The sequence below is a fragment of the Pollicipes pollicipes genome, unplaced genomic scaffold (assembly GCF_011947565.3).
Source record: "Pollicipes pollicipes isolate AB1234 unplaced genomic scaffold, Ppol_2.1 Scaffold_6052;HRSCAF=7182_pilon_pilon_pilon, whole genome shotgun sequence".
NCBI lineage: Eukaryota > Metazoa > Arthropoda > Thecostraca > Pollicipedomorpha > Pollicipedidae > Pollicipes > Pollicipes pollicipes.
This window is the reverse complement of record NW_023596805.1, coordinates 19,624,819-19,637,481: the sequence shown is the minus strand read 5'-3', so window position 1 is coordinate 19,637,481 and position 12,663 is coordinate 19,624,819. Positions and strand designations below refer to the sequence as shown.

The window sequence follows — 12,663 nt, the reverse complement described above, 5'->3', positions numbered from 1 at the left end:
ACATAAATGAACATCAGCCATCCTTCCCACACCCAAGGCGATTTATAGGTACCTGTAATGGTGTAATGCTGTAGTCTTCCCGTCGGCGACTCCATGTACTTTTGCGCCCGTGACCATGTGGCGCACACCCGCGGTCGAGCCGAGCTCGTTACGGTTCAAACGCTGTATACCTGCGGACATTGGGGCGCATAAGGAAAGAAAATAATTATCAAGACGTTTATATATTCCCAGCATTTTATACGAGTATGGCGCGCCTGCGACAGACGTTGCTAATAATTGGCGCTGAAACGGCGGGTGCTTTGCGCGTCCTGTATAACGTTGCCGCCGCTCCGGCTTCGCGCGTCGGAGGTGTGGACATGGTTTTTCAGCAGCAAGGAAGGACGTGTCTGGCGAAGATGGGTGAAAGGTGCGTATTGTGTCACACGTGAATGCTGCTTCGATACCCTGATGCATCATCCAATCTTCCTCGTCATTTTTTTGCACGGGTGAAAACATGGTATACTTACCGTGGAATTGCATGAGGTTAGATCAGTTAGTTTGATGAACCAAGATCTTTGCGAACAAAACCAAATTGAGAATTTCTTTTAAGCATCAATTGGATCTCACACCTAACAGCATATCTGTATGCCTGCATTAACGAACATGTGCATACATTGAGAGTGTTCCATTTGCTTACACCATAAAGGCTAGCAATGTCTGATTTGCAACATACAGCACCTGATCATAATACCAATACGCATGGCAACAATCTACATTCCAGCACTTTCTGGTCATGCCCACATCTAAAACTAAATTGATCTTGTACATTATTCTAGGGTCTACACGTCTGAATCCTTTTGAACCTGACTTCTGGCTTCAGAAGCAGCACACTTATATGCAGGAGCAATGACTGGGATTCAGCTGTTGCCTGTTCTTGTTAATAGCCTCCAATAAGCAATGAATGTTCATGAATTATAATTTTGCATACTGCATGGAAGTGTTTTTAACAGGTTTGACAAAAGTATCAATACTATGCAGCCTGAGGTTTCTAGCACAAGTTTCCCATGGTATCAGCACCTATAAAAACCCTCAGAATTCTGACCTCGCCATGCGGGAAGTAAGTCTGATAGAAATACTGAAGAAATCATAATGCTGTGATGGTGATCATATGCAAACAAAACATCAGGATCTTCAGCCCAGCGTGGTCTGGGCTATGCTGGCACACCCATGCACCAAACAGTCTGCACATTGATCTTACCTCCATGCCATTCAGCAGATGCCTTTTGCTGACTGCATTGTTGACCTCATTCAGCTGTTTGACAAGGCCTTATTCATTTGAGCACCTTTGGTACCACTGTACAATGTATGTTGACATTTTGCTGAATGCTGCATTGCAGTAGGATGAAGTTGGTCTCTTTTGAGGGAGTATTGCCCACTGAATGTCCTTGTAATGATCATGCTTCTGAGCCTTGTGTCAGGCTTGCATTTCCCAACCCAACCGAATGCTACATTTCTTCTGGCCAGTACACAAACCTATGTTGGTGTTTGATTATCCATGGGAACTGCCAGTTTTTTAAAGACAATTAAAATCAGGTATCATGTGTATCATGGCAAAAGTATCACCATGTGTTGTGACATTTCCAGTTTTCACTCTGTTGGATTTTGATGACAAACACTATTCATTTCTTAATTCCTTCAATTTTATTAACTTCATTCTTTTCAATGATGTTATACTGGACAGAGCATAATGCCAAGTCAATTGCATGTTCCACTGCATTTCAGTTGCTCTCCTGCATGACCTTAAACATGACTACCATTTTCATCTCACAGCTCATGTGGTACAGAGTGACTGAGTGATGTTCATTTAATGCTTGTTTTTTCCTGAACCATTTTCCATCCTTTTCAGATGAAGAGTATCAGCACCCAGAAGTTCTATGGGACACCTCAGAATACAGTTATCAAATCATCTCTTGCTCTTGTTGCCCAGTCTTTAAACACCAAAATCTTCAAGGCTCTTTGTTTTCCTGTTTGGCAAAAAGCAAGGTGTACTGTTAGTGTGCCAGTTCTGTTTAAAGACCTTCATTATTTTGTGGGCAAAAGTGTGGACACTATCCTAAATAACAGTGAGACACACCAGCAAGGATGGCATGTGCGTTGTGTTAGTGCAGTGGGAGATACCAATAAAGTAGTGCCTTCTGAGTGCACTGTAAGGGTGGGGAAGATGAGAAAGGACAAGGAGTATGTGATGGAGGGTGATGTGATGAAAGAAAAGGAGAGAGAACATGGGTATGAGCTGGTAGTGACCATGTGGCGTAAGCGCAGAACTGGAGCCCTTACGCCCCATCTTCGTATTCTTGGCCACCACTGTCATGAAATTAATTCACGTGTGGGTCGCCTAGGTACCTTTGAACAACAAAATGAATTTAAACTAAATCATTTCGTGACCTCAACATACGTCAGTGCAGCAAACTTCAAACAGGCCCCAAAGCAGATTCTTTTGAGGCGAGCAAGGGTCCTGAATCACCTGCTCTGTGGGTCAAAGAAGGGCGCGTCCAATGCATGAGTGTGCCGTGGCGGCTGTACATCGCAGGCAGACTTGCTAGAACGCTGCAAGGAAGCGCTGCCTCTACGGAGACGCGGCCAGTGACCCAGCCGCATGGAAGATGGTGCGACCGGGCTGGACAGCCACCGAAGCCGTGGTGTCGCCCTCGCGTGTAGGCGGGTCGTCGTGGTATCGGCGGCACCGCCGCCATCTGTTATGGTTGGCCTTCAAATTTGTGTGCAATAAAGAAACCTCGTTATTTTTACTGGTTTTCGTTCAGAACCTGGATTTTTGCTATGTCTGTTGATTCTACGGTTGTGCTGAGTTACACTTGCTGTATTCTAAGCGTCATATTGATGAAATAAGGCCTTCAATTTTCTGCGCGGACAGACGCGGCGCCGTGACCAGATTCGGACACGTTGTGCAAAGGGGGGGGAGGGGGGGGGGGGCGGGGGCAGCAAAGTGCAGTGACTATGCCGAACATATTTTAATTTTCACATTCTCTGGTTCTGCTGAATCAGCTGCTGATACCAGGACCCCCGTTATCCTTGTAGTGAAGCAGCTCACATTAATGCATACGTTTATGCGCAAACACATTTGCACCTGACCGTTTTCATGTTTATGCATAAAACCATTCACGCATATACATTTCTGCATTTATGCATGAATGTTAAAACTTGTAGACAAGCGTCGACCTGCGCACGACTGTCCTGTCACTGACAAGGACAGAATACGCGCACGCCACATCACGGACGTCCTGCGCGCAGGTGACATCCGTGATATCCATTAGTTTAACTGAAATTCGCGACGACACACTAAATCACACCAGGAGATGTGTAACACCATCAAACGGGGAATTAAATTGTCTATCATTATCCGCCCTAGCAATGAAATGATATGATATTTTAACGACCTGGTGCTGCGTAATTTGAATGTTCCGCGTGGGCGCTTCGCGCGGCAATTGAGTTTACACGTGGCAACCCCCTTGACATTGCTCTGATTTAATTACTTTGGCGACGACATGCTCAAAGCTTAACAACTATTTTTAATACCGTCATGTAAAGAATTAAATTCTGCACCAAAATATGGACTAGCAAATGATGATTTATGACTCCATGGCACACGGCGTACGCGCAAACACAAAATTTTACTTCTGAGACAGCAACACTGCGGTAAACACACTAGTTCAATATCCTGCCACCAGGGTCGGCCGCGGCGCCACTAGTAGTCATGTCCGCTCATGGAACGTAACGTGGGGTGATCAGAGCATCGTTGCAACACCATCACCGCAACACCACGGCCATTAATAAACACGAATGGTGGCAATGTAATGACAGTGTGTAGACGGTTGGAGATGTTGGACGTACCTGTCCGAGATAAACAGCAAGATATGGTTCCCGAAAAGCTGGTGCTGCCGCAGCCCAGCTGTCCAGCGGTCACAGGCGATATCGGATAAATCGGATATCGATATCGGGTAAACCCGAGGATCACATAAATCTCACCTGCTCAAAACTTTCGACCGCTGCTAAAGGGCTGTCCCTGAACGTGTCAAGCCGCTGAGAAGGCACTCAGACCAACTGGGGACCTGAAGCAGTCAGGTGAACGGAATGTAGAGCGGCACGACAATGCAAACGTCAGAAGGTGGAGTTGGTGCTGGAGCTAGCAAGAGATTAGGCGCAGCCCAGACTAGGAATATGACCAAATAACATGTCATTTATCTGCAATGGCTGCAATTTACAAGACAATTCCAGGGTCGAGCATAGAAGTGTTTAATTGGAGCGACGTAAATTGTTGTGAGCTACTAGAAACGACACTTCTTTTGCAACATGTTTGCAACAGCCACATGCATTAGAGAGAAGAGAAAAAATTGTAAGTAAGCTGGGGCCTAAGCGACTGCCGCACTGGTGAAAAGATTAGGGCAGTTGTTGTTCGCAATGATGAAATTGAGGTCAACAAAATTGCTGCAGTCAGCTTCGTGCTTATCCTTAAGATGTTCGTATCACGAGTGAGGTAGTTACTGGTGCCATTTCCATCTCGTCAGTGATACTGTGCCCTCACACAGCATTTCGGGCTGTGGTTTTTAGGCCACCTCCATGTGCGTTGAGCCCCCTATTCCAGGTGAGTGACGTTCGGCCCCGAGCTCCAGATGAGTGACGTCCGGCCCAGAACCCCAGATGAGTGACGTCCGGCCCAGAACTCCAGATGAGTGACGTTCGGCTCCGAACTCCAGATGAGTGACGCTCGGCCCCGAACTCCAGATGAGTGACGTTCGGCCCCGAACTCCAGATGAGTGACGTTCGACCCCCAAAGCCAGGTGGGGAATGTCGTCAAATGTTCGGAATTTAACCATGTATCTATACGCCACAATTAGAAAATTATGTGGTCATTTCATGCTTTGAAAACGTGAATGAACCGCAAATGTTAACCCTCACCGATTCCGTTCATCGCTCTTTTTCAAGACGCGGATTGGTAGGGGGTTCGATGCGACCCCTACCATTTCCTAGCTAAGAAAGGCAGAGCACCGCAGAAAAACGGCGGATTTGTCGTGGTGAGATCTGCTGATCGGTAGCAAGCTTGTTTTCTAGATCAATAACTGGCCGCAATGTCAGGTTAAAGGCCAATTCGTTCTCCAAATCGGACCATTTCAGCTTCACATGCTAAAATGTGCGAAACCATAGCGCAAATTAGCGCGCAACTCACACACATCTGACCCTTGTCGTATCTTAGAGTACACCGGCCCCCGCGGGTCACTGCCGGATTCGTACCACAGCCGCCCGCCACCCGCGCCGGCCGCGCATCGCCGCGCGGTGTTCCGAAAAACCAGAAGTCAGAGGCGCTTTATGGTGTCAACACACACGAAGTGATGCCCCGTGAGCTACCGAAATTCGGGTATAGTCACACGATATGCTGGAAAAATATCGTAAAAGACTTGGGATTCTGCATCGACCCTCTCATTTCTGCCAGAGCGAGAGCTAGCACCGCTATTGGAAACAACGCCGAGTTATCAGTTATGGCTAGCTGGACTATGACTTCCGATATATATATATATATATATATATATATATATATATATTGGAAGTCATATACATATATATGACTATGACATATACAAGATACATCTATATACATGATCACAAACATTACTCTGTTTAGCATTACTGTGTTTAAACATAACTGGAACAATGCATTAGGGCTGATGCAGAAAAATTGTCCAAAACCTTGTATTCACATTTGAATACCACAAACTCTGTCACGACGGAGCACTGAAACCTTCACAATCAACAAATGTATAGAAAATATCCAATTCCCACTCAACAATAGGCCATCAAACCCACACCGCTTCCCAATAAAGTACTGTCAATACAGATCGAGGCCCATCGCAACCATGTTGTCATTTCCAAGGTCACAGGTGCAGTGCGGCCCCGACCGCTGTGGCGCACGCGCTCCGACACATCCCGACCAGCACACGAGAGCGGCACCACGGGAGCCGTCCGACAGTGACGTCAAAGTGACGTCACACTCGGCGGGCGCGCCTTCGGAGGCCCGGTCTGCCAAAGTTCCCGCAGGAATGGCGTCAAATGCGTTCGTGTCGCTCACAGCCGCTCCTCACCCAACGCGCAACACACGGCCCCTCGCCGATGTCTGGTGGTGTGACGGTGTGATGTCATGCCAGTGTGACGTCAGTGTGTGTTAGGTGGCAGCCGAGGCGACCGGCTTCTCCACGTCAGACACCAGACGAGCATGTCCAGGACTGGCGGGCATTACTGTGGCCGGGCTGAAGAGACGAGTCAGCTCGAAATGCGTCACGTCACTGGTGTCCAGGCGGACGCGGGCCGATCAGATTCACCGCACGCCTGACGTCACTGGTGCTCAGTCGGACGTGAACCAATCAGATTCACACCACTGGTGTCGCCCCAGCGGGCACGGGCCAATCATCTAGTCCCAGACACCACCGCGCACAGCCGAGCCAATCAACTCCACCCCTCTCGCTGACGTCAATGCTGTCCGGGCGAGCGCGGACCAATCAGCGCGAGGGACGAGACAAGGATGCCGACGGCGGCGATAGCGACGGCCAACAGCAGGTGGAGCCAGCTGCAGCGTGCGCCGCCCGACTGGAGCTCGCGCAGGTCATCCAGCGCGCCGGCCGCCGATGAGCACTCCGAGTGGGCCCGCTCCTCTGCCGGCGGAGGGGGTCCGAGTCAGAGGTGCCCGCCAGGCCACGGGGCGACAGGGTGACGCCGGTGGAGCACGATACACACCGACCGACAAACAGGGTTGTGTTTTCTGTGGCGCGTAGTTCTGCGTAACATTTCCATCCAGTGGGGACTTCTTAACTGCCAATTTGACTAGTTTTCACCATCATGACCAAACTTTGGCTACAGCAGCACAGAAAGTAATTACATACATAAAGCGGAGCACATCCGTTGGACATAAAGTCCGCCTGGATGTATCCGTGGGACAGTTCAGCATCTGATTTATAAAGAACACAGGCGAGCCCTAAAAGAGAAAGCGGGCCGAAGTTTTGCCACACCTGTTGCGCACAGCAGGCTCCACCTTTCTCAGGACCCAGTGGACGAGACATGAGAAACCTCATCCCGCCCGCTCTCAGAAAACATCGTCGCTCCCCCCCTCCCCCCCCCCCCCCACTCACTAGCCACCCGGCGTCAGATCTCCCTCACCAGCCCCCTGACGTCGGACCCGCCCCTCCCGTTCTCACCGGAGGGCGTCTCGACCGTGTCCATCACGTCCTCGGACTGCAGCTCCAGGCCGAACAGGTCCTGGAACGTCTGCAGACTGTCGGCGGCCGTGTCGCCCGGGAACAGGTAGTCGGACGCGTGCAGCTGCGAGGGCGCGAGCGGCGCCAGCACCCGCCGCGGCGGCTCGTGCAGCACCGTCGCCGACTCGTCGCTCGGCTGCTCCTCCACCAAGCTGTCACAATGCATCTGGCAGCGTGCCAGCAGCGAGCGCCGCGTGTCCCGGCTCAGGGCCGACACGGCCTCGGCCACCTGGGAGGGGGCGGGAGGGGGGAGGGGGATTAGGAAGCCGCAGCCCCACCTGTTAAGGCAGCTTCAGTACCCAGGCTAAGGCAATTAAGATTATATGGCGATATATATATATATATATATATATATATTATATATCTATATCTATATCTATACACTGGTACGTACAACACAAATGAAGCATGGCTAATCAAAGTAAGATAGATTACTTATTAATTAAAGCAAGACAGAATCCTATTTTTACTTTGGTACATATAGAGCGTAACCATAACGGGAGCACTACAAAGACACAAACATATTGTCACAACCGTATCAACAGTGCTTACCGCCCACCACCTAATAGTCCAAGGGTCGTATCATAATTTGTTTGCCTGTTTAGGGCTAGAGAGAGTTCGTTAATGATTATACTTTCCCAGATTTGAAGGCGTCTTCTGTCGTTGCACGTCAATGAAATGACAGTGTTGCCTGTCAGTTGTTGTGTCAATGACCTGTCGTTGTCGTTTATAACTGAAATAGGCTGGTGACCATCGCGAGACAACGGCAAGATAAGGACAAGGTGAAGAGCTTCTTTCATGCTCCCTCATATAAACGCGTGGAAGACTGAAAGATCGAAGAAATGGGAGTGAAAGGTCGCTAAGCGGCGCTCTCACAGAACCAACGGTGATGTTCCGCTTGGCACCGTGTAATGACAGGGCAGGGAGTCACCAGACTGGAAGGCCGTTGTTTCGGACGGCGCGCGCACGATCTCGATTCCCTCCGGGGCTCTCCGTGAGGCGATGTTACACGGGACGGCGCGCGCACGATCTCGATCCCCTCCGGGGCTCTCCGTGAGGCAATGTGCCGTATCCGTTACACGGGACGGCACGCGCACGATCTCGATCCCCTCCGGGGCTGTCCGTGAGGCAATGTGCCGTCTCCGTTACACAGGACGGCGCGCGCACGGTCTTGATCCCCTCCGAGGCGCTCCGTGAGGCAATGTGCCGTTTCCGTTACACGGGACGGCGCGCGCACGATCTCGATCCCCTCCGAGGCGCTCCGTGAGGCAATGTGCCGTCTCCGTTACACGGGACGGCGCGCGCACGGTCTTGATCCCCTCCGAGGCGCTCCGTGAGACAATGTGCCGTCTCCGTTACACGCTGAGGGATGGGTGGCCCTGCTGGCCGGACTGCGGCTGTACTTCAGCCGGCCGGGACTGCTGACACTAAGCCTAGCTGCGCCTTCAGCTTTCGCTCCACAACAGCTCCCCACAGCCTCCGCCCCGGAGACGCCGCACCACCGCCGCCGCGGCCGTGGCGTCTCGGCACGCGGCTGGTGGACGGGCTGGCGCGCAGCGGGCGGCCGCAGCCTACCGTCGCCTTGGTGTGGAGGTACGCCAGGCAGTGGACCCGGCCGCTGACCCGGATGACGGCGTCCGCAGGCTCCAGCAGCTTCTCGGCCGGCGCCGTCTTCGCCTGAGGAGGAGCCCCACTGGCGTCACGCGGGCAGACTGCGTGTTTCGCCGTCCTGGCGTGCGACGTCCACAGACAGACCGCACCCTCAGTCTGAGCGCCGCTCCCTGACCGGTTCAGTCCGCGCCACCTAACGCGTCGCCCCACACAGACAGCTGGCGCCACCATCCGTGATGCCCCTCAGCCCTGTGCTCAATGAGTCGCAAAGGATACTAAGCGATCAGACACTGCGTCCCTAGCACGTGACAGACTTAGGCGGCCTTGAGCATGAGCACGCTCCCCATTGCCACGGCACGAGACCATGCCCCCATTGTCACGGAACGACACCATGCCCCCCCCCCCCCCTACTGTCACGGCACAAGACCATGCTCCTCATTGTCACGGCACGAGACCATGCTCCGCATTGTCACGGCACCAGACCACGCTCCGCATTGTCAAGGCACCAGCCACACCCTCCATTGTGCCCATGTCACGGCACCAGGCCATGCTCCCTATTGCCACGGCACCAGGCCGTGCGCTCTCCTTATCAGCGAGATACTGATCGGTCGTGTTACAGACCATGTCTCTCCGACATGTCGATCGTCATGTAGCCCTCGGCGCTCATGGGCGCGCAGCACCCACGCTAACACGCTTTCGTCTCTTCCCACCACACCGGACGGGCCACGGGCCGAGCCGATCCCACAAGCCGTCCACCCACCGTGTCATAGAGTAGGTCCAGCGCGAAGGTGCGGCCGGCACCCTTCCCGGGCCGGCCCTCGTCGGCGGCCAGCGGCGCGTCGGACGCCGCCATACGGCCGTCTACCAGACACGTTGAGTCGGACAGCGACGCCAACAACGGCTCCAGAGACATCTGGCGGCGCGGTGGCGAGGTTCGAGTGTCAAACCAGCCCGCAGGTGACGATTGGTTCCTTATAACTCGAGCTACATTCCTTCCTTCATTCTCAAATTATTTGCAGGCTTGATACATCCGTCGCACGTAAATATGACATCTACACAGCATCGGGCACTCACAACATACATTCCATGTTCAGCATCCTCGTTAGCATCTGGCTGAAACATGAAATCTGGCGCGATCCAAACACAGAAAACTTGCACCTGTGCCCCTTGTAGAAGCACTCTACATCGTGACCTCGCTATTACCCTATCTGACCCAACCACCCTATCCTTTGTCTTCCTTCATCCTACATCCTCGCGGATCCACGCCTGTCCGGGGCAGGCTGCATGCGATGGCCACGAGCATGCCCTGAACATGCCCCTACCCGATGTCTGACCACGCCCCTGCATACCACATCTGAACACGCCCACACCCCTGCATACTAAAGTTTGAACTGTTCAGACATTGTTGGTAGGGACGTGTTACACGCCCCTGCCTACCATAATCTGTCTATCCACGCCCCTACCCACCTTGGCTGAACACGCCACCACCCGTCACGTCTGAACCTGTGCCCGCTCACCATGATCTGTCTGAACATGGTGGTCTCGGCGGCGAGCGGCGCCACGCCGGCCGTCACGTCCAGGAACAGCTCCGACTGCACGCGGTGCCAGCGCACCTCCTGGAAGCGCCACTCGGCCGGGCGCAGCGACGCCGTAAGGTTCGAGAGCTCCAGAGACCGGCACGTCACCCTGCCGACGCGGGGGCGGCCCGGTCAGGTCACGCCAGGTCCGGCCTGAGAATTCCACAACATGGCATGCCAACCAATGACAGAGGGCCAGCATGGATCAGGGCTGGAGAGCCCCACAGGGTGGCATGTCAAAAATAACAACAACCAATGACAGAGGGTTCAGTCATGTCGGTTGGGGTTGACGTCATGCAGAAATAACAAAAGGCCCCACCAAATGAAAACAGTTCCATTAATGTAATGCTACACCGCATAATCTTAGATGTAACGTGGTAATATGCACAAACCAAATAGCACAGTTCCACTTGATGAATGAGATCTGACTGAAAAGTCGGATGGCTTCCACATGGAACACAAAAACCGATTCCCTTCCCACCCTTCCCAAGCACAGTAAGCATGTGATAGGAGATTTTCGACCGACTTCTACCGCCAGATTTATACAACTCCAAACGAACACCCGCCGTGTGCGCGCGCGAAGGCCTTACTTATTGGTCCTCGGGTCAACGGCGGCCACCAGCCGCTCCTCGGCCTCGCGGTCGTGCAGCTGAGGTAGTTTGTCGAGCGCCCGGTAGATGGCATTGAGCGCTGTGCGCAGCTGCGCCTCCTGCGTCTTCAGAACGTCCGCGCCACCCACCACAAACAGGCCCAAGATGTCGAGCCCGCCCGGCAGCAGCTGGATCACCTGCGGAAGACGAAGTCACGTCACAGCCCGGTCGGCTGAGTCTGGAATGTTGCGGGTCAGGGATCGATTCCAGGCCGACAATGTTGACGTCGGATGACGATGGGCCGTCAAAATCTCCGGCGCCCGCGCAGCAATTCACATCATGCACCCTTCAACAAATATGCGACGCACTGTGACGATGATTGCGATCGCATCATAATCAGCCCCGACTACCACCTTTCGCGCGAACATTCACTGATTGAAGTTATATCTCCCAAGTGACTCCTCTTAAGCTGTGATTACTCTCCAGACAGTGATAGCACCTCAGCTGAACGCAAAATAATCGCATTTAACAACAGCAGTTGCGACCCCTGAACTCAACTGCAGTTTCGCGTCAGGGTTATCTTAATACGCGACCGTCGTTTTCACTAACCGCGTGCGTTGGTGCTATCATCCCTGCTGGTACTTTAGCCGTTGTCATTCAATCGATGTGACTGTTTCGTCAGTAACTCCAGAAGACAAAATGCCAAATAAACCTGATGTTAAAACGCATCCTCGAAAGACGAGCTGCAAGCCTCCATCCTCGCCTGAGCCGCTGGCAGGTGAGCAGCGAGCTCCGCGCACTTTGACAAGTGCTTAGCTCAACCCCTTACAACGGCGGGCTTACCCGCTTGGCGTGCTGGCAACGCCGGGCTCACCTGCTTGGCGTGCCTGGCAACGCCGGACTCACTTGCTTGGCAACGGCGGGCTCACTTGCTTGACATGCTTAGCAACAACAAACTCACCCGCTCAGAACGCTTAGCAATGCCAGGCTCACCTTCCTGGCATGCTTGGCAATGGTGGGCTCACTTGCTTGGCACGTTTGGCAACAGCAAGCTCACCTGCTTGGCATGCTTAACAATGCCAGGCTCACCTGCCTGGCATGCTTGGCAATGGCGGGCTCATCTGCCTGGCATGCTTGGCAACGGCGGGCTCACCTGCTTGGCGTGCTTGGCGACCCAGACATCGCTGACGGTTCCCGTCGGCCGAACACTCGCCGTGTCGGTCGGCTCGGGAGGCGTCCTCGAGAGGTGCACCACCAGAGCCCGCCCGGCCGTGTTCTGGGGTCACAGGACAGGTCACGGTCAGGGGCAGCTGTGACAATGACGGGTGCACCACCAGAGCCCGCCCGGCCGTGTTCTGGGGTCACAGGGCGGGTCACGGTCAGGGGCAGCTGGGACAATGACGGGTGCACCACCAGAGCCCGCCCGGCCGTGTTCTGGGGTCACAGGGCGGGTCACGGTCAGGGGCAGCTGTGACAATGACGGGTGCACCACCAGAGCCCGCCCGGCCGTGTTCAGGGGTCACAGGGCGGGTCACGGTCAGGGGCAGCTGGGACAATGACGGGTGCACCACCAGAGCCCGCCCGGCC

General features: G+C 53.4%; 1 protein-coding gene across 1 annotated transcript; it reads right to left on the bottom strand.

Moving 5' to 3' along the window:
- Positions 1-5,735: 5,735 nt before the first annotated feature.
- Positions 5,736-12,176, bottom strand: LOC119104318 (protein odr-4 homolog). Its single transcript, XM_037228016.1, has 8 exons — positions 12,166-12,176; positions 11,951-11,963; positions 11,077-11,273; positions 10,427-10,595; positions 9,670-9,822; positions 8,874-8,975; positions 7,239-7,527; positions 5,736-6,698 (listed from the first exon to the last, which is right to left on the bottom strand). The coding sequence occupies exons 1-8, from the start codon at positions 12,174-12,176 to the stop codon at positions 6,517-6,519; spliced, it is 1,116 nt and encodes a 371-aa protein (XP_037083911.1). The 3' UTR covers positions 5,736-6,516.
- Positions 12,177-12,663: the final 487 nt, after the last annotated feature.